At 40.2% G+C, this 25,233-nt stretch overlaps 1 protein-coding gene across 6 annotated transcripts in view; it reads right to left on the reverse strand.

Annotated features, from left to right (window-relative positions):
* Positions 1-12,844, reverse strand: part of MYLIP (myosin regulatory light chain interacting protein) — a 100,533-nt gene extending 87,689 nt beyond the window's left edge. For all 6 annotated transcript variants that reach the window (XM_082345431.1, XM_082345427.1, XM_082345430.1 and 3 more), the window contains exons 1-2: positions 12,531-12,844; positions 11,234-11,424 (exon numbers count right to left, since the gene is read on the reverse strand). In XM_082345431.1, the coding sequence (XP_082201557.1) occupies positions 11,234-11,424; positions 12,531-12,617 (278 nt within the window). In that variant the 5' untranslated portion in view covers positions 12,618-12,844. The remainder of the gene's footprint in view (positions 1-11,233; positions 11,425-12,530) is intronic.
* Positions 12,845-25,233: the final 12,389 nt, after the last annotated feature.

Genomic DNA, 25,233 nt, shown 5'->3' on the forward strand with positions numbered 1-25,233 from the left:
AATTTACAATATCCTCTAAGCTGATCTCTCTTCTAGACTCCGTGAATCCATCTTCCAAGCTGCTTGCTTCTGATATAAACTTGCCATTTCTCTGCTCAGAATCCTTCAAGGGATCCCCATTGTTTGCCAAGGAAGCACACGTCAGCATGAGCCCAGGGCTCTCCACATCTAGCCCCAGATTTCCAGCTACATCTCCTGTCATTCCCTCCAGCCACCATGCCCCAGGAAAGGGACAATTCCTCCTTCTGGAAAAACCAAGCACATTCACGTCCCCACGTCTCGGTGTTGCTGTTCCCTCTGTCCTGAAGGCCACTCCTCCTGTCCCCTCATTTGGATACCCTTTTGTCTATATCACATGCAAACTATTTCTTCCTCTATTATAATATTTGACAGGTTCTAACTTCTAGTACATTTAGCTGCGCCTAAGCTGACTTCATAAGTGCCTCTAACATCGGAGAGTTCTATAAATGTACATAAAACTACACGCTGTCTGCAACTAGCTTATATCCCCATCCTAGTTTCATTCCATATGAGCCTGTCCTAATTGTACACAACACTGTATTCTACATTTACCAAAAGGTATGTGAGAATTAGAAGTCCTGGAAAACTTCAGATATCGCTGCCTGCCAATCCGCGTTGCCTAAGATTCCGAACAGAGTATCTAAACTGTCATAGGCAGACTGGCCTGGATTATGAAATTTGTCTCTGGCAAATGTATAACCTTCCTTTGATGACTCAATACAGCCTCTCAATCATGCTGAAATGCCATGCTATTCCTTCTGTTAAAAAATGAATTATGATCATCATTGTAAAGCTCTGAACAGGGTTCCTAAATTCAGCTCCCCCCTTCAGCTGGATACCCTTATTCCAGTCCTCGAGATGCTTTTATTTATATGCTAACCTTGTGTCTGACATCCAGGTAGAAGGGATAACGTGAACAATGCAGAAAAAGGAGGCAAGGGAACTTGAGGGTAGAAATAAAAGGAGGGGCTCTGTTGAGAGTCTCAAAACTTCAGGCTGACTAGAGCCATTAATCCTCCTTTAAGAAATGTTTAAATTCAACGTTTTGTGCCTTCTATAATGATAAAGAAATGTTTAAAATTATCAGACTCTGCCAAACACTGCAGTTTTTTCTTTATTCAAAGCCCCCTATGAAGAAATCACAGTAAGAATGCATAATAGCACTGGAAGAAGATAAGCATGGTTTTTATTAACCCAAACATCTGCTTGTCTTTAAAGTATTTCTGACATACTGCTAAACTGAGAAGGGGGTCCTTACTGGGGCAAAGAAATAACTACAAAAATAACTTGTTTTAAAATAGCTATCTGAGGACTGAGGTCTAGCCCTCCCTTAAAATCTTGATGTTACAACACTGCTTCAGCCTTCAGAAGGCCTTTTAGAGGACTGTTCGGTAAACGTCATCTTGGTTAATGTACCTCTGTCTCTGCATTCATCAGTGGACATGTTAGTAGGGAACAAAAACCTAAATATATACTTCCATTAAAGAAGAAAGCATGTGCTGAAAGATTTTAAGGGTATCACCCAAAAACCTAAATATATACTTCCATTAAAGAAGAAAGCATGTGCTGAAAGATTTTAAGGGTATCACCCAAAAACCTAAATATATACTTCCATTAAAGGAGAAAGTATGTGCTGAAAGATTTTAAGGTTTTCACCCAAACTAAGTCTTCTCAATTTAATTACTGCTTATATGAAAGTGTCTTTTAACTTATTTCCTAAGTATTAAGTTAGAGACTAGTTTAGCCTGCAAAAGAAGAGTTTCAAAATTGATCCAATTTCCTTTTCCAAACTATCCACCACGACTTCTGGACAGACAGCTGCCAAAATCAAAGGCAAAGAAGAAGCAGTAACAAAATATTAACAGGTGGTCAGCAGCCTGAGAGTAATGTGATCCTTTCTCGGTGTGTGAGTCAGAATTTTTAAAAAGGAGCTGGGGGACAATAGCCTTTTCAACATACTCCACATTCTAGGCTGCATTGCGGTCGATACCCTGTAAGTACAAAACTCCTCCTCCTTATCATTTACAGAAACTTTCTGGTAGGGCCCTTCCTGCATTTTACCGTTTCATGGCTATAAAGCAACCTTTTCATTTCAAGTCAACAAATTTGCCACACATGGCCACTGTGCCAAGCCCTATGCCGGGGTCCCAGGGTGAATATATCTGATGGCTCCTGTTTCGATGGAAGGTACAGCCTCTTGGTGTGAAGGAATGTATCCTATCAAAATAACTCTGGCTACAAACTGGCTCTTGGGTGATAAGTTTATGCTCTCCAGGAGAAGAGCACATGCAGCAGTGACAGCAAAGGTCACAGCGGCGGCAGGCCATCAGCAGACCCTATTTCATGTGCTCTTTCGAAGAGGGAGAATGGCAGGGCATGCAGAAACACTTCCACAAGGAATCCAGTGATGGCTCAATAATTAGGGGTGGTTTTCAGTCAAGTATTTTTTCCTGTTATTTTCTCTCCAACCATCTGGCCTGGAACTGTCTGGCTCATGGATTGCCCCCCCCCACCTCCCTTTTTGTAAAGTGGTTAAAAGTTACCAATAATATCAAAATAAGCAGATGTGGTCAAAGAACTCAGGCCTGCAGTGAATTTTTTTTTTTTTTAAGTAAAGATCAAAAGTGGTCGGCTTGGGGCTTCCCTGGTGGCGCAGTGGTTGAGAATCTGCCTGCCAATGCAGGGGACACGGGCTCGAGCCCTGGTCTGGGAAGATCCCACATGCCACGGAGCAAGTAGGCCCGTGAGCCACAATTACTGAGCCTGCGCGTCTGGAGCCTGTGCTCCGCAACAAGAGAGGCCGCGATAGTGAGAGGCCCGCGCACCGCGATGAAGAGTGGCCCCCGCTCGCCACAACTAGAGAAAGCTCTCGCACAGAAACGAAGACCCAACACAGCCAAAAATAAATAATAAATAAATAAATTAATTAACAACAACAAAAAAAAGAGTAGCGATTAAAATACAGATTTAAAAAAAAAAAAGTGGTTGGCTTATCGAATTCAATTTAGGCTACAAGCTAGAATCATAAACAGAAAGAAAGCCTTTGGAAAAAATGATTTCTCTGTCTTAAGCAAATGTCTATGAATATGTCCTAACAGACATAAGCTCATTTTCTAAACATTTTTTGGTTGCACCTTGAAATTCATGATTCTTCAAGCTTTACCCAGTTACTAAGAAAACGGATACTTTCAATATATGGATGGGGTTTGGAACCCCAAAGTGAAACATTCTAGCTAACTCCTGTCTTTGCATTTAATGAATTCACACTTGCTGCAGCATTAGGGAAGACTTAAAAAAAAAGGGCGGGGGGATAAATATAAGGATATGTCATATTTTAATTTAAAAAAAGAGTCACATATCCTTAACATATTTTTGTTTCAGAGTATGTACTTCAGATTTCCTCTATGTTTAAAATGAATTCCTTTCCATAGCTTTATGGAATAAAGTCAGGTCATTTATCTTTTGAGAACTGTAATCAGAGCCCTCTCCTCTAAACCCTGTCTTGTCTCATAAAGAAATCATCTAGGGGCTTCCCTGGTGGCGCAGTGGTTGAGAATCTGCCTGCTAATGCAGGGGACACGGGTTCGAGCCCTGGTCTGGGAAGATCCCACATGCCGCGGAGCAAGTAGGCCCGTGAGCCACAATTACTGAGCCTGCGCGTCTGGAGCCTGTGCTCCGCAACAAGAGAGGCCGCGATAGTGAGAGGCCCGCGCATCGCGATGAAGAGTGGCCCTCACTTGCCACAACTAGAGAAAGCCCTCGCACAGAAACGAAGACCCAACACAGCCATAAAAAAATAAAAAAAAAAAGAGTGCATAGGCATTATCTTTAAAAAAAAAAAAAGAAATCATCTAATAATCAAAGCACAACTCTCTGCGACCCGATCGGGAGTTGTCGATCTGCTCACCGCAGTTACTCTCAATGACTGCCCTCCAGTTATCTTCCCAGTTACATGATTTTGAAGAGCTTTTCATGACACAAATATAAAAACAACTATCTCCACATTTACTATTAAACTCAAAATTAAGTAACTAACCCAAAACATCTCGAAAATGGCTAAGTAGCTATTTTTAAAAAGTCTCCAGTCGTAGTAACTGAAGTGAATTTCTCTCCAAGAGACTGACTGAACTTGGCCCTCCGTTGTAACGGCTGGTTTTTCCCTCACAGAGCGAGACACCCACTGAGATCACCCGTATGCCCGCCTCAGTCCAATGAGTCATTAAACCACAAGCTCTAACTGCCAAGTTATATTTAAAAATTATCAAGTCACAACAGAATTGCTATAGGTTTGTTTTGTATCTTAAATTCCAGTGAAACAAAAATCAGTTCAAGATAGATCACAGGCCTAAATATAAAAGCTAAAACTGTAAACCTTTTAGAACAAAACATAGGAGAGTATCTTCATGACTTGGAGGTAGGTTCCTCAGGATGCAGTCAGCAAAAACCGTAAAAGAAAAAAGTGGATAAATGAGACTTCACCAAGGTTAAAAACTTCTACTCATCAAAAGGCATCAAAAACACAGGCAAACCACAGGAAAAAAAAATACACTTATAAAACATATATCTGACAAAGGACTCGTATATATAAAGAATTTGTGCAGCTCAAAAATAAAGACAACTGCTCAATAAAAAAGGGCCAGTGACTTGAAAAGATACTTCGCAAAAGGTGTACAAAAGGCCAATAAGCACATGAAAAGTGTTATTAATCAACAGAGATGTAAAGCCACAAACTAAAACCACAATGTGCTACCACTATAAACCCACCTGAAACCTGGCAGGGATGTGGACGAACTGGTCCCCTGTACATTGTCGACAGGAGTACAGAATGGTACAATTGCTTCGGGAAAAGGTCTGGCAGTTACTTATAAGCTAAACAATTACCTCCATGACCCAGCTCTTCCATTCTTATTTACTCAAGAGAAATGAAAACACATGTCTACAAAAAAGACTTGTGCTTGAATGTTCATAGCAGCTTTATTCACGATAGCTGGAAAACAGGTGTTCATCAATAGGAGCATGCATAAACAAACAGCAGTACGTTCCTACAGTGGAATACTATCCAGCAATAAACAGGAACAAGCCGCTGATGTATACAACAAGATGACGGGTCTCGAAAAATTTATGATGAACGAAAGGAGCCAGACACAAAAGAGTACATACTGTGCCATTCCACTGACATGAAGTAGAACAGGCATCACTAAACTATGCTGGAAAAACATACAACCTGGTTGTGGGGTGGCGGTAGGGAAGGGGGGGGGCGGGAACGACTGCAGAGCGGCATGACAGAACTTTCTGGAGTGATGGTAATACTTATTAAGGGTTTTGTTTAAACAGGTACATCCATTTGCCAAAACTCATTAAGTGGTATATTAGGATTTAGGCATTTCATCATATATAAATTCTGTATCAAAAGAAAAAAAAAGAACTGTAGGCAAAAACTGAGTTCTAGTTAGTGATAACACATACTGAAGTATTTAGGGGGATGTGTACTCACACACAACTTATTTTGAAAAGCATCAAAAAATAGACTGATGGATGGATAGAGGGATCAATGAATGGATAAATATGTGAAAAAGCAAGTATATTAAACTGTTAATAGTAGAATCTAGGTATTGGGTGTTCACTGTAAAAATTTTCAACTTATCCGTACATTTGAAATTTTTCATAGTAAGAGGTTGAGAAAATAACACCAGTGAAAATCCCTAGGGTCAAGGTTCAGAATTCAAATGAAGAGCCACACCTAAAATGAACCATCACATCTACCGCACTTCATGGAAGGCTTACAATTGAGAAACCTGTCACAGCCAATAATTACCAAGTCAGGTCTCTACTCAGGTGAAAGGAAATCCTTCTCAAAGCCCAAAATGCAAAATGGGAATCACTGATAAATTTGCTTTCTCCTCAGGCTCCAAAGCAGTTAAAAGATAAGGAGGGTACAGGTGAGGGAAATTCCTAATTTCAAAAGTGGTTACAACTCACAGCAGAAAAACACTTGGAAGCATAAAATCTGGACTTCTAAAAAATATGATTACTCGCAGTAGATAGCTGTCCCTAGGCAAACAACAGTCCGGGCAATCTTGTAGTTTAAGAGCATTAACTACAATCTCTTTCTCAACAATTTAGATTAGTGTGGAGGGCTATCAGGTCCAGAAGAGGTCTGGGATCAGGCTTTAGGGGTACACGACTCAGAGAATAAATAAACCCGGAACCTGACCCCACTGGTCACCCTGAATCTGCCCTTTGTGCCATCTAAATATTTAAATTTTACTTATAATGACATTCAAAATGCACAGTTCATTTTGGTTACATAAAAATCAATTTCTCAATGTTCTCTGATATTTCATACACATATGTAAGTATCAGAAATTCAAAAAGAGACTGAAGGGGCCCAGGTGGGCGGTCTGTGGCTAAAGTAACCATATATAACACCACAAACATCCCGTACTCTGAACAGAAAAAAAACTTAAAAGATAAATAAGAATTCAGAAATGTAATTAATACTTTCTTTGGAAATAATATACACGTCTGTCTTTACCATTTTTTACTTTCCTGGGGCCTATGTTGTATTTGGGCATACCAAAAAAAAAAAAAAAAAAGAGAATGTGTCATCCCACTCTTAGGCATGTAGTTGATATGAAGAACATAATACTCCTGCAATGCATCCTATGGAATTTATCCATCCTGAATCACACAAAGGTAAATTCTGTAATCAACCTTCACCATCGTGACAATGTTTTTTGTTTTAAATTTATTTATTTTATTTTTGGCTGCGTTGGGTCTTCGTTGCTGCGCACCGGCTTTTCTCTAGTTGCGGTGAGAGGGGGCTACTCTTCACTGCGATGCGTGGGCTTCTCATTGCGTGATGTTTTATAAGACTTTGAATGTGATTACAGGCACTGGCTAGGGTCAATGTGATTCAGCTGTGTACTGATTTGAGATTGTCACCTCCACCTGCCTATAGTTTGCATGTGGCATTTGCTTTGTGGGTTTCAGTGATGCCATCTTCCTTCGATTTTCACTTGTCTAAGTAATATTTGTTGAGAGACAGGGAAAAATTGAGTTTAATAAGTAGCCAGGACCTACAAATTGGTTGAAATTAGATAAAGTGAGCCTGCGGCTTGAAAACTATCTGAACTTCATAAAAGGTCCAGGAGCGTGGTAGTTCACTCGAGATAAGAACTAACAACCACAATGAACAAACGGCTTGGAATGAGGTAGAGGGGGCGAAGGAAGGAAGCAAGCAAACAAAAGAATGCCAAGCACTGAGCAAATTCTTAACTGAGAAAAATCACTACAAAACATTGTTTAGTGGTGAGATTTCTTTTAGACATTCTCAAACTTTTCAGGTTATAGACGCAAGCTGGCAAACATTTCAATACCTATAAGAAAATTTATATTATCACAGTATCAGTTAACCCCATTTTTTTTTTATTTCCAAGTTCTTAATTCATTGATTCAACAAATATTTACACACCAAGCACTTGCTAGATTCTGGGTATACAAGGTTGATCAGCTCCTTGCTTAATGGAATTCAGATTATTAGAGCGGCTGACAATAAGCAAATTGTCACATAAGTAAATGGAGTGTTACACACTCATTAAATGCTATAAAGGAAAGCTACACGATGTCTTGGGAGAGTTTAGTCTCCTGAGCACGCCTGGAGAAGCCTTCCCCGGGGAGTGATGAGTGAACTGGTGAGTGAACTGGGGTCTGAAGTCAAACGCATCACTGCTCGCAACTTTTAAGATCCTAATGAGATGCAACGTTCAGGATTATAGCATTTCCGTGAACATGTAGTTCAGCACTCACGGATCCCCTGTATTGGGATTGGTTTCTGGGATTGAGGATTCAGGTGTTGGTGAGTCTTAACCAAGCAGGGTGCCTCTAGCAAAGAACACAGAGCTCTGCTAAAATGTGGCAGTCAGGAGAAACAGAAAGATTTTATTGGGAATGGATGGTATAATTACCATCCCTGAAGATGAAGCATATAATTCTCTAATCTCTGGTTTTGAAAATGTTGACAAAATCTGGTCTGAATTGCTGTGAATAACCGAAAGCCTTTGAAAGGTAATAATTTCAAAGACGATTATGATTTCAGATCTACTTCCGGAATACATTAATTTCACTTTTCGTTTTAATCCATAGCATGGCAAACATCTGCTGAAAACACCTGCTGTCGCCAATCTCTGAAAGGTGCCAGCTGAGTCTAAACAAAACTCTCTGGTTACTTTCCAGAATCCCCCATTCCAGAGCAAACATAATAATCCAGGTAAAGAATCAAATCTAAAATTAGGCCACATCAGAGGTCAGACTAACTCTACCTACCAATCTAAGCAGACATTGGATATATTTTTTCTCTCTTCAGAGAAATGTATTTAGAAAAAGCATTAGGAAAATAATATGGAGAGGAGGAAGCAGAAGCCAAGAAAAAAAAAATCTACTGCTAGAAGGGATTTTAAAGAATCTCTTTCAGGGTTTTCAGTTGGGCTCAAGTCTTGGAAGGCTGTACATGCTGGTGGTAGACTGCTGAGCTGGACCTAGAACGCAAGGGCTTCTGCCTTGCCCCTAGAACTCTCCTCTTACAGACGGGCCTTCCTGCCTGTCATTCTCACAGCAGCTTCCCTAATCTGATGCAAACTAATATATTAACTGCCCCCAGTCAGGCCAGCTCTACTGTGAGCTTTAATTGTCCACAGAGACAACTTGGCTAGGATATTTCAGCACCATTTAATAAACTGTCCAGACACTTTCTGTATATTAAATGGAAATGACTTATGACTTGACCTCATGACTTGACCAAGAGATGGTAAAATATCACCTCTCATAACTGGACTGGCAAAGCTGAGCTTACTCATTATGTAAACAGATCTATTTTATTTTCATGGCATTTTCTATAAATATTTTATAACAAATGATTAAATATCAAAAATGTTTATCAACCAGCTTTATCTTGATAATATTAGGGAAAATAAGTATTTCTGTTCTGTAGTATCATGCACATAAACACAATGCTAATTAGGATCAGCACAACTACTGATCCTAATGAAAAGGTACAATGCTAATTACAACTCACTTTATCTAGTTATTAAAGCAGAATGCTATATAAACTTTAGGTGGCATTTTCTTAAAATTCTGTATTTATTTCAGACAACCGCACAAAAACAAGTAAAATACACCAATATTTTAAAAGTCAAAATCACATGAATTTTTCAGTATGATTTCAAAAGGAATGAAAATCAATTAAAATTACCTAGTCTAACTAGGTATGTGCAATCTTTGAGTGCTCTCGAGTCAAAGTCAATTGAGTCAATAAAGTAGGAAATTTGATTCCAATTCTAATTCATAAAATGTCTCTATTTCTTGCATGAATAGAATGGAGTTGATAATAGTTATTAACTCTATTACAAGAAAGCACAGGTAAAGACTAGTAGCAAATTGTAAAATCTGTAAGCATTTATAATACAGATGTACATATTATATTATGACTGCAGCCATTGGTTTTTTTTAAAGATTTTTTTGATATGGACCATTTTTTAAAAGTCTTTATTGAAGTTTTTACAATATTGCTTCTGTTTTATGTTTTGGTTTTTTGGCCGCGAGGCATGTGGGATCTTAGCTCCCCGACCAGGGATCAAACCCACACCCCCTGCATTGGAAGGCGAAGTCTTAACCACTGGACCGCCAGAGGAGTCCCCTAATCATTGTTTAAATGATGTATTTGGTCCTCCAAACTTCTGCAGATTTAAAAAATAAATCCGTGTCATCAAAACAGATTTGAATCTGGAGGCCCTGAAATAATTGCAAAATAATGATAAAGCTACACAATGAAAATTCCAACATGTTGTGTTTTATATATATATGTACTATTTTCTTTTACTCAACTGCAAGTTATCACACTGAAGTGCAAAGTGGAAGCATTCACAAATCCGCTTTAAGTTAAAAAAAATAAAAAAATAAAAAACCCAACCTATCCTGATTCATATAGACAGCTAAAACATCCTTAAACATGGAATCACTTGAATACTTTGCAACACATTTTCAGAAGCACTAAGAATTCAATATACTAGCTTCCCTCAGATACACAATTGAACACTTCTCTCACCATTTAAAGCCCCATAAAAAGGCAAAGGAGAGATTTCAAATTCAAATAAATAGTATTTCAAAATATGTGTCTATACGTCCTTTGGTAAACAACCAAAAAAATGACATGTTAAAAAACTCTTAAAGGATATGGCTCACTCATCATTTCTCATAATTCTCACACTCACATTTTTTATGTGCATGGCAAATTTCCAATCCAAAGGATTATGAAAAACATTAGAACTAAGATCCAAAGTTTACCGTGTTTAAAAGTAGTCATTTTCCTTTTTCTTTTTTTTTTTTTACATGCCACTCTAAGATTTAGGTCTCCTGCATTTCAGCAGTAAATATTAAACACCAGTTTCCTAGCCTGGCTCATCCTTGAGAAAAGTATTACAGCCAGTCCAGGGGAGAATCCATCCTCTGTTTGAAAAAGGAAACCACATGCTCCAATTGTCTACCACTACTGGTGGTTTTCTAGAAGAGAGAAATTTAACAATCTGAACTCAACAATCATGTATAACCTATCTGTGGGGTAGCGATGGATTACTGCTGGCCTTAAAAGAGTTTTCTGACTAAGTTTTCAAGAAACTGAAAAACTTTTAAAATTCGGACAGAGCTCTTTGCTACACACTGTAACTTGACACTAGGCTGAAGAAGTTGACCAAGTTTAAGTAACCCAAGAGGAACTGTTTCCTGCTTTCTGTTAGAGCAGACTGCAATGACCTGTAGTAACACTGCTGAGACAGAGGTTACTATCGGGCAGTAGATGCCGCTATCAGGAAGTCAGTTAGGTCTTTTTTTCTTTCTTTCTTTCTTTTTTAAATTATTTTTTAATTTTTTTGCGTTGTGGCACTGATCTCAAGTGTTTGTAAGAATTCAACCTTGCTCTCCCATTGTCTATAAAAATAAGAAAAACACCAGAAGAGTTGGAAAATGTACCCCAGGCCAACTATGCAGCTCTCTTTTCACCTCAACAAAAGAACTGTGCTATGGAAAACTTCTAAGTTATAACCAACTCACTCTGTATCAAAACAAACTTGCCTGTGAACATCTCTGGGAAGGTACAGTGGCCCTTCCTAAATGGAGTCAAAGGTCTATTTGACATTGGTTTATTTTAGCGTCACTTTACCTAGTCTGCTCCTGTAAGATGAGATGAGGCTCCACGAAGAACTTGACTCTCAGTTTAAGCCGGTAAGGGGCTAGCCCATCCATCTGCTGGGAGATCCGATTTCTCAGATTTAGCCATAAATTTTCACCTTTGCTACCCGTAAACTGCAGTCCAAAATAATCAACTTCTATAATTCCCAATCGCCTGCACACCTAAAACAAAAATGAATGCAGCGTGGATGAGCAAGTGGTCCATGTGGTCAAAGCAAACCCACACACTCCATCTGAGTCTAAGATTCCTGCTTTTTTTTTTTTTTTTTTTTTAAAAAACAAAGCTCAACAACGGTGTTACAATTCCTGTTGTCAGCTAAAACAACAGAGTTCTAAGGCTCCAGTGATGCGAAACCACTAGATGTAGTATAGAGGCACAAAAGGAGTTCTCAAAATGTAGCCTTCCAGAAAGGCTGAGGACGGGAATCCACGGGGTATTTTCCTTCTTATTCCAATCACTGGAATTCCCTCCACTAGCACAATCTGCACAGCTGATTTGGCAGCTTATTATCTGGACAATTTTAACCATCTGGACTCCAAAAAAGCAAACACACTGAGGAAACACGCCACAAGTGTCAGCTAAGCTTTGCAGGAGGTTTTCCAGACATCTCAGGTCGAGGGGGTTGGAGGGCACAGCGTTTCACTTGAGATCAAATTTTCTGTCACACCACTATGCACTGTTTGGAACCGTTCCTCCTCACTCCTAAGGAAACGCGTGCTTAAAGACAACCGAGGAGTCCACGACCCAAACCTACCGTCCTCTCGTCCCCCGCGAATCGGGAGATGCAAGGAGGTGCATAGGAAATGCTTCTCCATTTGAGAAGCATCAAGAGATAAGGGCACTGCTTGTCTGCCGAGCAACCCGAGGGACCTGCGACCGCCTCCAGCCACCTCATCCCGGGACGCAGGTGGCGCTGCCAGGCCCCGCGGGGACCCGACAGGAGGCATCATTCACACACCTGAGGCAGGTGTGCTGGGCCGCCTTCTTCCGGGAAAGTCCCGGGCTGGGGGGCAGGGGGGCAGGCCCGCCGCGCGTCCCCCGCGCCCTCCACCCCCACCCCACCACGCGCCCCCGGCGCGCCACGAAGGGGCCGCGCGCCCCACGGCCTCGTGGAGGAGGGGGCGCAGGCCGGGCGCCTGGGGCGCACTAACCCCGCCGCCGCCGCCGCGCCGCCGGCCCCCGGCAAGCGGCGCGTCCCGGCGCCACAGCGAGGCCCCTCGGCCTCGGGGAACCGGCCTGGACTCCGCGCCTGGCCCCTGGTCCTCACCTGGTTGAGGCAGTCCTCGCCGTTGGCTTTCGCCTCCACCTCCACCTCCATCAGCACCGCGTCCGGCCTCGTCACATAGCACAGCATGGCTGGGGCCGCCGCTGCCGCCACAGCCGCCTCGTCTTTGGTGTGCGCGGGGTTCAGACCCAGCTCCGGGCTCGGCGAGGCTGGCCCTCGGGAGGCTGAAGCCCTGCAGACCACTGCCCTGCGCCCTGCGCCCCGCAGCCGCCTCGCCCTCCCCGCCACCCCCTCTCCAGCCCGCCCGCCAGCTGGCTCTCCGGCTCCCGCGGCGGCGCCGCACTCCAGCAACCCGACTGCCTGCGCCACAGCGGGGACTTCTCTGATATAGCGGCCCCGCCCCCTTCGGCTGGGGCCCCCGCCAATCACGGAGGCCCCGCCCCTCCGCCGCCGCCCGACCAGCCAATAGCAGCGGCCGCTCGGCCGCCGCCCGACCTCCCAAAGCCGGCTGAGTTCCCCCGGCCGCCGGGGAGGTGGTAGCTTGCGGGAGCTGAGCGCTGCGCAAGGAGGGGGGTCTCGGACGTGCTTGCTACCTCTGCTCGCTGGGAGACGCTGCTCCGAGCCAGCGACCGCCCGGGGCTCCCACGTGGGGTCGCCTTTCTGTCGGGCTTGAATTTATAGTGATTAAACGCCTCCAAGCTACCGCTGTTCTTCAGAAGCCTTGGGTCGCTCCAATAGCGCGTTTGGGGGGCGGGGTGGTGGTCGTCGTGGTGAAAGCAGATAGCAAAGGGAGCAACCCCGAAGCCTGAAAAGAAAATGATGATTTCCCTGGGGTTTGCCTCAGTGGGCTGTAGGAAGGCGGAATTTTTGTTCTTTATTTTAGACCTCGTCATTGAGAAAACAAAATATGAGTATAAAAGTTTTTGCTGTCGTTCAATAAGCCAGGGAGCTTGATATAGTGCTTTCTCTGTGAAACTTCTCCAAAGGCTTCTATTTACCCGTTGTGCTTAATCAAAACACCGTACGGGTACTAAGGCCCTCTCTCGGGTTGTCCATGCTATCTCACGTCTTAGCTCATTTGTCATTAAACATTAATGGAGCACCTGCTCCAATGCCAGTCCCTTCTCTCAGGCAACCAGGTGTTATCCCCACCCTCAGAGTAACGGACTTATCTCGGAATCTCAATAGAAGGTATTAATAATTGAAGGTCTACAAGTCTTCCCTCATTTACCACTTGTTTCTCTTAGTCAACGCGTTACTCAGCCTACCTCTGGTTTCTTTATAGGAGAAGCCAGAGATGTGGGTTTCAGCTTTGGACCGTTGAAAACTGACTTCATCTCTCTGCAGCTCAGTGTTTCAGCAGTCAGATGGAGACCACAATCTCTGCCCCGCCGTTCCCCAGCATTGCTGTGAAGAGCAGCAGAGATAATGGTCATAAAAGCACTTGAATGACCCGGTACACGATATATATAAGGAAACCTATAACGTCAGCTCTGTCACTGCCTGCCTATGACTTCTGTCCTTATCCCTTTCCCGAAGTTCCAATTATCTCTGTCCTGGTGGCCTTCATTTCTTAAGAAGTAAGAAGGATATCAGAGCAGAAGACTACTGGTTAGGATCCTCTAATAGTCTTTCACTAAAGCCGACTCTGGTTAAAACGAAAGCAAGTCCTGACCACCGGTGTTGCAGACGGGCATGCGCACTCACATCTTTCTTTGTGTCTTTTAAGAATACACCTCACGATATTGCGCTGCTGAAAATAGTCCCGTCTTGTATCAGCTCTTGTTCCTCATTCACTTAATTTCAGTTTACTGATCCAGGAAATTTATCTGGGAGATAACATTTGGATAATTGTTATCTAATCTATGCTTAATCTCTAGAAATTTTTGATCCGGGAGAAGAGGTGAGAGGCAAGACGGAGGCCAAGTGTATTGGGTAACATTTTTGTTTATTGAGCGACTAAGCTGGTTAAACCAACGCCGACTAACCAAAAGTTGGCTAATTTAAGCAAAAGGGAATTTAGTGCACAAATTTGGGGAGCTCACAGAATCAGCAGGGACTAGGCATGAAAATGAATGGAAAGGGAGACATATTGATTGGCCAAGAACAAAAATCAAAAACCAAAAACAAAACAACCAAACACCAAATATTTGGGATTTTACCAGGGATATTTCTTAATACAAACCCAGATTATGCTTTGGCTATGGGATGGTTGGTAAAGATTCCAGTTGTTTTTGAAATTGAATCACCAGATAAGACTGAAGTGGAGAAGGATTTCTTAAAACAAAACAATGCTAAAAATAGGAAAAACGGCACTTGGGAAGGGGATAGAAATCATGATGACCAAGAAGAAAAGGAGTACTGGCTTCTCTTAGCATATACAGGAAATGGGAGACCCTAATCTACCTCTCTCTTCCTTGTCTTTCTCTTTCTTTCCTAATTTCTTCCTTGAGTAGAGAGATGGAGAGACAGGTTAGTTAGGAATGAGAAGGCTGAGTATGCTGGTTACTGGGTGAGAAAGCAGATTATGTTCAAAGACCTGGTTCAGGAATAGAAAGCCCACAGTAGAATTGCTTCCTAGAGGATCCCACCGTCTGGTAATGCTAGGAAACGCCTGGAGCCAGTTTCAAGCCTCAGCTGGGTCTAACTCCAAAATAAGCCTGCACACCCAGGCCTGGGGGTGGTAACTATATTGGAATGAGCTGTGACTGGCAGCTCCGGATTAGCCACAGAGGTGCTACATGTTACTTGTGTCTGCTATCTTATGCTCTCGATTAGCTATCACCTTTTAAAGATAGCATTAAAATTAACCAGCAAAGTAAAAGGATCAGTTGCATGAAGGTAGATTTTAAAAATAGAAACCATAGCTTAAGTGGCTGTTCAAATACACCCAGACTCCACACTTTTTCTCTCTCATATATGAGGGCTCAAGACTGAGCACCAGATAATATTTGTAGGATAAGATGTGATGGTCATCTGGCTGCAAACGAAGTCTGATCTGGCTGGCTGCATACCTCTCCATGTGCATTCCTCTCTAAACACGGCACACGCCACTGCAGAAATCCTGTGCTGGGTCAAAGGAAAGGCCCTTCTCCCTCTTTACCTCTTGAACGTTCATTTGTAAGAGCATAGAGGGAAGAACAGTTAGCGACTGCCTAAAAAACTGTCCCTGGGCTTTCACACATTGTTCAAGCTAATTATTCTATCAGCAATGCTTCATCGGGCACAAGTGTGTTAAACTGCGTGGAGTGAGCTGAAATCTCTCATTTGAAATGTTAGACTTGTGAAATTCAGGAGTAGTTTAATTTGATGTTGGCCTACCATCAAAGCAGAGCATCTCATTTCCAAAACTGGCTGTCTGAAGAGTCAAAGAAGGAATGGAGAGAGAATAGGCAATGCCCGTGTTACAAACTCTGGAACATATTAAATGGCATTGTCTTAAATAGCAGGCAGTTTAAATGGTTTTTTTCCTAGTTGTGAGAGTTATGGTAATCTACTTAGAAAAGATTGAAAAGTACAAGGGAAAAACAAAGTACGTGTATTTTATCAGGCATTTCCAGTTAGTATTGATGTTTTACTTTTGTACTTCGCATGCAATGTGCTCTAAATTTTGATTGTGATATAATCAAATACTGCATATGAACTTCTGGAGAAATATCAAGAGAGCAAGAGACACTCGCTGTGGGAGTTCCAAATCTAAACATAGTGTTAGGAATATTAGGAAAATTATAAACAATTATAAACAGAAAGAACAACCTCCATGAAAAAATTCCAACTATTACTGTTTCTCAGCTTTCTTCTTTTTTTTTTAATTTTCTGAAATATTACCATTTTCTCTTTGTTTTCCTTCTTACTCCTAGTATGCCCTGTTATGTCACACTTTATGACATGTTTACTTCTTTGGCATGTATCATTTAGTTGAGAGATGCTCAGATCTGGGAAATAATTTCCAATTTGGCAGGTTTTGTGTAACAACAAAAATATTTTGTGTAATACTGTAATACCTGTCTTCTATTTACGGAGATGATCAATGCTCAGGCAGTTGCTTCTCAGGTCTAGTGATATGCAAGTGCTATTCCACCCACAACAAGGTGTACAATCATTCTGATCTTGAATGAGGTTGGGTAGATAGATGCTAGGGATGCAGCTGGGATCCATGGAACAGAGGACAGACCCAGTGTGCCCGAGGCTCAAACTCACAAACCTGTCCTAATTGGTAGGTGTTCTAACCAGTTGCTCTGTAATGACACCCCCCTTCCCTGCCCCTCACACCATGTCTGAGCATACCTTTCTGTAAAAAAGGGGTCAGCATGATATATTGTGTGGGGGGCTGTGACACAGAACTTAGTGGGGGTGGCCATTCCCAAAATCAGTGGCTCATGAGGTAGTACCAACTTTCCAGGGATAAAACGACAACTGTTAGAAATGCTATAGAAATAGCGAAAGGACATGAAATCAGTTACATACTTTGGAAGAACCACAAGCTCTTATTAAACAAGATAATGAAAACTGAGTGCTTCGGGGTGAAGCAACTTCTCACTAAGCTTCAATCACACCACCTCTCCCCAGCTTACTTACTGTGCCTGACATCTGCATGCATTATAGCACTTGATATGCAAATCTTACCCCTGCTTCAGTTATTCAGTATTTTGTCCTTGCTGTGCTTTTAGAGATTGTGATGATTTGAAAATGACTTGAAAACAAAGGTTTGCTTTCTCCCTGGCAATCTCTCAGTAGCTATAAGTACCCAGCATCCTCTGTCCATTGCTTTTTCCTCCCTCTTCTCTCCCCTGGTTAAGAATTCCTGGGAGAGGTTGGACAAGAAGCCATCTGCATCCATGGATGAGGGAAAGCAACCTTGTCTCTCCCTATGTGCTTTGATGGATCTGAACCTCAGACCCTAGCCCTCCATCAGAGCCACTTTAGCTACCAGAGCCCAGGGACACAGCAGTCATTAGGTGGGGGTTGTGGGAATTTCTCAGGTTGGCTCAAACAAAAGATGCTGCCCTTCCTAAGGCCCAGACTTCCAGGAGAAGAAGAGTCTGAGCACGTGTGCCCCAGTGGTTGGTGTGAATCTGGTGCCCACCAAGAGTTAGGCCTAGATGGGCACTGTGAAGCCCAGAGAGCAAACCAGGTCTTGTGCTGACCTTAGTTTTTATGTAATTGCCCTTGGTTATCCCTTAATCACCTGTAAAACTTGTCCAAACAGCCCAGCCCTGTCTTAGCTTTGTACAGAATATGGTGGGAATGACCTCAGGATCTCCCTTGCAACTGAGTTTTAAATTATACAGAACCACTCTTGGGGCAGTATGGAGGCAATAATAGTAATTACAAGGAGTAATTCTAGAGAAAGGTGAGAAGTCCACCTGCCTACATATATGGAATGTTTACTTCTTATTTTCCACCTTGGAGGATCTAGTTTTTAATTTTGTTCAGTGTTTTAGTTAGCTCAGGCTGCTGTAACAAAATACCATAAATTGGGTGGCTTAAGCAATAGAAATGTCTTCTTTTGCAGTTCTGGAGGCTGGAAAGCCCAAGATCAAGGTGCCAGCATGGTGAGTTTCTGGTGAGGGCTCTCTTCCTGGCTTTTAGACAGCTGCCTTCTCCCCGTATCCTCACATGGTGGAAAGAGAGAGTGAAGAAGCAAGCTCTCTGGTGTCTCTTTTCATAAGGGCACTAATTCCATCAGGAGGGCCCCACCCTCATGACCTCATTTAATCCTAATTGCCTCCAAAGGTCCCACCTCTAAATACCATCATATTGAGGGTTAGGGCTTCAACGTACGAATTGGGGGTGGAGAGGGACACAATTTAGTCCACAGCATTTAGGAATGCACCAATTCCATGTACTCCCACACACATTTCCCATCTTAATACATTTTCTATATAATGAATAAGTTGAAATATATATCTATTCATATTAACCTGAGGAAGGAATTATTAATAGCTCATCAACTGAGGTTTGGTTCACATTTTCACTGAGCAACATAGTAACTTGTTAGCCAAAGTAAAACTCTTTCTAGCACATGCTTACAGGAGACATGAGTGTTTACTGAGCTGAGGGTCTGCTGTGGAATTTGCTTACTACTGTGAAATTTGAACATATTCTTTTATTTATCCACACTAAAAGTAATTTAAAAATTAAAAAAAAGTAAGGACACAAACCAGCAAACAAAATGCTTATAACTGATAGTTTTGGCAGTACACAGTTCATAAATTCGCTCGCTGCTATTATTATTATTGTTGTTATTATTCATTGATAAGCTATTATTGCTATTATTTATTTGGTCTTTAGCATTCACTCATTCATTTATTCAACAGATGAAAGATATGCTAAAAAAGTGTTAGACACTAGGGATGGAATAAATAACAAAACTTCCCTCATGAATCTTACATTCCAGGAAGGTAAATAGACCATAAACAAGATAAGCAAGTAAACTGTAAATGCTAAGCAAAAAATGACTGAGGGAAGGGGGATAGGAAGTATGGGGAGTTGGGGTGGGGTATGATTTGCAGTTTTGGATAAATTGGCCATGGAAGGCTCATGGAGAAAGTTACAGAAGCAAGACCCAAAGGATGCAGGGCATGGATAGATGGAGTCCTGTGAATGAATATCTGTGGGGAAAGCCTTCCCAGAAGAGGAAATCCCCAGTGAAAAGCTTTGGAGTTGGGGGCAGGGTATGAGCTTGAAGGTAAGGAGGAAATTAGGCAGAGGAGTGACAGCAGAATCTGAATTATATCCATTGTTAAAAATGACTGCATTTTATTTTCTTCATATTTGAAGATAAAGTCCAAGAGAATTATATGTGTAAATAATTGACAAATTATCTCTGTTAAAAATCCTTACATTTGAACCAGCCTTTCCTTTAAAATACTGAAAGTTAAAATTCATTATTATTTTTTTCTTTTCCATCAACCCTAAACATTTTTTTTTTCATCCATTTCTCAGAATCTGGCCACCAGTGGTAAATGCAAGGAAAACAATGTTCAAACAGCAAATCTCATTATCTTGGGGTTGAATTTAGATGGAAAAACTTGTAATACAAAGTTCTAATTAGCTTCATTTTAATAGAGTAGGGCAAATATATACTCATGGAAACAAGATTCTATTTGGTTTGATATCATTGTTCTTCTCATGACTAAAACCTATTTTGATTTATCATAGACAAACAGCCCAAGGCAGGTGTTGGATTTCAGCATTGTGATAGATTAAGAATAAGCAACATTCACATTTTCCAGGTGCTTTGAGAATAATGAAATCCTCCCCTTCCTTTTCTAGCTCCAGTCATTAACAGGTCTTTCTCAGATTGTAGTTGTTTCTAACCAGCTTCAAATATATGATTTTTAAAAAAATCTCATCTAGCTGTGAAAATGCCTGCTTTAAAAACAGCAAGTCTTAGATGGTACATGAATGCAGGGTATAAAATGAGATAATATGGGCAAAAATACTTAGAAAAGAAAAAGTGATATTCAAATGTACAGTGCAAAATGGTAGTATTCCTTTAAATCGCTCACCTGTGTTCTGTGCCTTTATTATCCATTTGATGTCCTGCTGTGTAAATCAGCTCTCCTAGGGGACAATTCTTGCTGGTGGATGACTGGCGGGATTTGCTGCTTCTGGTGATATATAGTAAGACCAGTTAGATCATTCCTTACTATAAATGTAAAATCATGTTTGGCCATTAATTTTAGTATATGTCATGAAAAGGAAAACACATTCTCAATAATTAAAATTATCCTAAGTATTTACAGTGGTGCCTTGCAATATTTATATAATATTAATAAGACCATGTTAAACATTTTTTAAGGTCTAAAAGCCATCTTTTATTATTTAAAATTTTTTTACTTGACATAATATTCAACTTACAGGAGAGAATAGTACAGAGAATTTCCATGCAGTTTTACACCAGAATCCTCAAATATTGATCACTCTAGCTTTATCCTTCTTTCTCTTTATGTATGTAATCTTTTCCTGAACTGTTGGAGAGTAAATTGCAGACATGATGCTACCTTTAACCCTAAATACTTCAAGGATAAGTATTAATTGACATGAATATCCACATATCCCCAAATTAGGATATTATCTTACAGAATCACATGCAATTATCATAATCAGGAAATTAACTTTGATGTGATACTATTATCTAATATCCAGACCTTATTCATATCTCACCAATTGTTCCATTAGTGTCTTTTATAGCAAAAGAAAAACTCTGGGTTATGCTTTGCATTCAATTGTCACACTTTATCCATCTTTGATCTGGAACATTTCATCAGTCTTTCTTTGTCTTTTATGACATTGATATTTTGAAGAGTATAGATCTTGTAGAATATGCCTCAGGTTGAGAATAATCATTTTAAAAGTAAAAGCAAAGATAACACAATGTAACACACCTATTCCAAAGAAATGTAAAGGGTTTATTAAAGGCCAGACCTTCTCCTTAATGTCCCTCACACACTTTTGCAGTTTCCGAAATCAATTGTCGTCATAGATGGGGCTTTCAAACTTGAAATCTTATTTGGAGGTCATAAGGAGAGAAGGCTAAGACACTTGCCCTTAATTGCTGCGATCAAATTCCAATTAGACGGGTTGACAGTCAGCTTTGTGAGGGCTTGGCCATTCCTCACTGGACTAACCTTCATTTATTTGCAGGTTTTTCAAAGCTACAAAGCCCTCACTGGATGCTTTCATCAAAAGAAATCAAACTATGAAAAGGGTTCACTGTTCACCAGTCCCTCCCTCATCGCTGGGACTATTCAGTTCCCTTGACCTTACCAGTTACAGTAACCTTCCTACCTTCCCTAATAACGAGACTCTGGTCACTTGATGATATTGCTTCACTGCCTCGCAGCTCTCCTGCTGGTGCTCCTCTTGTCAGCTCTCCTTCCCTTTGTTGTGGCAATGGAAAATGAGTGTCACATCCACCTAAGGAGCAGGAAAAGTATGCAAGTGTCAAGTGGCACATAGCAGGCAAGTCCTGTGTGGTTGGTTTATCAGATACCTCAGCCCTGTCTAACCCTTAGGTGCTCACCTTCAGGGTACTCTCAGCCTCTGTCTGCATATTCCACCCCAGGGGAAGATTCTCCTGTAGGTCTCTGAGGGTGACCAGCCCCTGGGGGCTCAGCATCCCCCATACCCAGCAAAAATAATAGAAGAGAAGAACAGAGAGCGGACAGAATCTGCCAGGGTAGCAGCGCCTTTAGGATCACCCCTCTCTCCTTACTTCACTGTTGATTAAAGTTTAAGAACCAGTGGGGTAATATAACCATTAATAGAATGTAAAATACACACCAAATCTATGAATGAACTAACCTGGAAGGAAATACATAAAAATGTTGGCTGTGATTATTTTGGTTAACAGGAATTTATAAAAAGAATTTTTTTTAAAAACCACCTAATTTTCTTTATTTTAGAAATTTAAATGAGTCGCCATTGCTTTTGCTATCTAAAAAAATAGTATTAAAAATAGTCTTGTTGTAGTTCCTTAGCATTACTCGAAATATTAATGAGGTATTTTAAACTAACCAAAGAAATAGAACATTGATATGGAGTTCCACTATGAATAGACTGAAACTCCATTAGTTACACTTCAAAGGATAAATATTAATATTATTCTACCCACTCTGTCAATTCAAGATACTAATTAACTATTCAGGTTATTTCCCCAAATAATATTTAGCAGGTATTTATACTTGGACAAGTAGGTTACTGGAAAAGTAGTGGTTCTGGTAGTCTTTAAATTCTACTAAGCCCATGTTTCTTATTTTCTAAAATACCATACATTCTAATTACCTGAAAGTCCTTTGAATCTTGTTAATTATAATAATATCATCTCATTGCCCCAGGACAAATATTAAGGCAGAACCTTTTGACAGTTCTTCCAGTAACACCAACATGTAGTTTCAGATATAAAGGAAGGAACCAATTTAACTGGAGGAACAAGTTGTATCATACTAAAGAGATTTTCATACGGAAGGATGTCTTTACATATATATATATACACACACCAAGTATATATTTTAATATGACAATGTCTGAGATACTTCCAGAGAGAAATAAAGCGATGCTTTCTCTAAAAGCTTAGGAGCTAAGTTAAACAGTAAGTCATTTGTTACCAACCTCCAATGTTTCCTATTCCTTGACTGTAAGATCCTTCCGTTGTAAGTCTGCCACTTTCTATGAGATCATGTGTAAATTACTCAACTTGCTTAGCCTAAGTTTCATAATCTCTGACGAGTTTACTCGCCTGTTTGATTTTGGTGAGGACTAAATGAAATTATGCAGGGTCCTTGGCACTCAATAAGCCTACAATAATTATTGGCCATTATTACAACTCCATAGGTTTCCTCATTTGGAAAAGAAGGTGGTTGATTAGATTACGTCAAAATCATTTTCAGAATTTCCTGCTGCTACCTAAAAAGAACCTGCCTCTTATATGTTCTTCCTTAGTGGAACTTACTTGGTAAATGATTAAAAATCACTTCTGTTGAGTATATATTCTGAAACTTCATTATCAAAATTCTAATTACCAGTTATATTTCATTTTGAGTTTAATTCTACTGGTTTCCAATTTATATGATTTTCTTTCATTTTTTATTGAATATGTGAGAAAATATTTAACTTGGGCTACATTTTGTTGTTGTTGAACTTGATTCATCATTTTATTGAACTGGGCGCATTGTCCTAAATAGCCTTTTGCCTTGGGCTCTTGGAAAGCAGGTCTATCAACACTGTCCTCTGTGGTGACCACAATTCATTCAGCATAGTCATGGCTTACCAATATAATCCAAGTAGGTGGTATGATAGTTGAACGGCAGAAAAGCACTTCTAGATCATCTGTAGCGACTGTAGCATAATCTAGGTAAGTGTAGATGATCAAGTGTGGACTATAGTTCTAAGTCAGGGTTATTTCTATGTGGCCTTTTGTTTCACTACTAAAAAAATCACTAAACTGTTATGCTGGTAGTTTCATTATTATTTGGCTTAGCTAGACTTTTAACTTATAAACAAACAAACAAAAGGACCTATTAGCAAAACAGTTTATTCCAAATGGTTTCTTTGAACTAGCAATACTGATCTTAAGATTAAATGCAGAGCTTTAAAATTATAGAATTCTTTAAAATTGTGCTGATCCTGGAATTTTCTTCTCCTATTTTGTCCTTTTGTTTCAGTAAAAGAACGGCATTCCTTTTTTAGTCTCTACCTTCCTGGTTATGACTTACTGTACATTATACGGTTTTCTAAAGGGTGAGCTGACATACAATATAAAATTATACAGGTGTGAGGAAGCAAAACATTTTATCTTTTTGATCTTCATATGTGGTTAAAAAAATCTACTTTCCTCTATCTTCATGAAAAAGAATCTAATAGCATGGCCTTTCCCCCTCAATCAGAAGTTATTTTCCAGGTCATCAATCCAACTTATTAATAGTTAAAATTCTTCAAAACTCCTAGTTTGAATAGAATCCGCACAGATTGTTATTTTATGTCTGTGGCTTCATTATCTGGTTTCCTCCACTTCCAACCAAAGCTTTCAAAACTTTTCCTCCTCTACTCTTGAAAGTAGAAAATGGGTTGTCATCTGGGCTAATATAACCTGAGTTCTCATTGCTTAATAATGTATTCAGCAGGCTAAACCAGTCCTTTCTGAACTATTTGACAAATAGTAGGGGTATGGAAATGTTTTTGAGTTAATAAATGTTCAGCTCTCAAAGCAAGTTATATTTTAGCAAACTTATGAGTAGATATATATTAAGGGAGTCATTTTTAAAACAAACTTTTTATTTTAGAATAATTTGCAAAGATAGTCCCCGGGGGTTTCCATACACCCTTCACTTAGTTTCCCCTAATGTTAATATCTTGCTGTGATACATTTGTCAAAACTAAGAACTGACATCGGTACAATACCATTAAATAAAACTATAGACATTTTTTGGATTTCACCAGTTTTTCGACTAATGCTCTTTTTCTCTTCCAGGATCCTCTTCAAGATACCACATTACATTTAGTTGTCATGTATCCTTAGTCTCCCCTGATCTGTGACAGTTTTTCAAACGTCCTTCATTTTTCAGAACCTTGACAGTTTTGAAAAGTACAGCTTGGGTATTTTGTAGAATGTCCCTCAATTTGAGTTTGATGCAGAGTTGTAAGTGCCATTCCCGTTGCACCCTGTCGGGGTAGAAAATATCAACATGATTTATCGCTGCCCTTGATCCCTTGGTTAAGGGAATGTATATCAGGTTAATGTAATTATCTCTAATTAAAAAAAAATAAAACTATCAATGCAGCCTCCAGATATAGCAAGGTAAGACATTTACAAACATGAACTTGACATATAAAAGGTATTGAATTTTAATTACAACAATTGCATACCACTTATTCAAATAGTGATTATATATTTATCTCAGTGATATTGCCATCTCTCCTTTAAATGAATAATTCAATTTATTACTTATCTTAAAATAATCTGTGCAGTGACTGCATTGGAATGCATAGTAAGATTATTTCTGTGTTTTCTTTGCCATATTAAAGTTAAAAAGTTCTAAAAGTAAACTGCACGCAAATCAAAATGTTAAATCATTATGACAATAATGTTGAAGAAACATTTCAACAGTCCCCAAACTATCATTCATTGATCCTAGGCTGGAAACCAGTATCAAATGGCAATGCACAATCCTGGAATTTCTGTTCCCAATGGACAATTATCTGGGGAAAATTGGGCTTTGGTAGATCACTTAGCCACCAA

Source organism: Balaenoptera borealis (assembly GCF_965194805.1).
Source record: "Balaenoptera borealis genome assembly, chromosome: 12".
Lineage (NCBI taxonomy): Eukaryota > Metazoa > Chordata > Mammalia > Artiodactyla > Balaenopteridae > Balaenoptera > Balaenoptera borealis.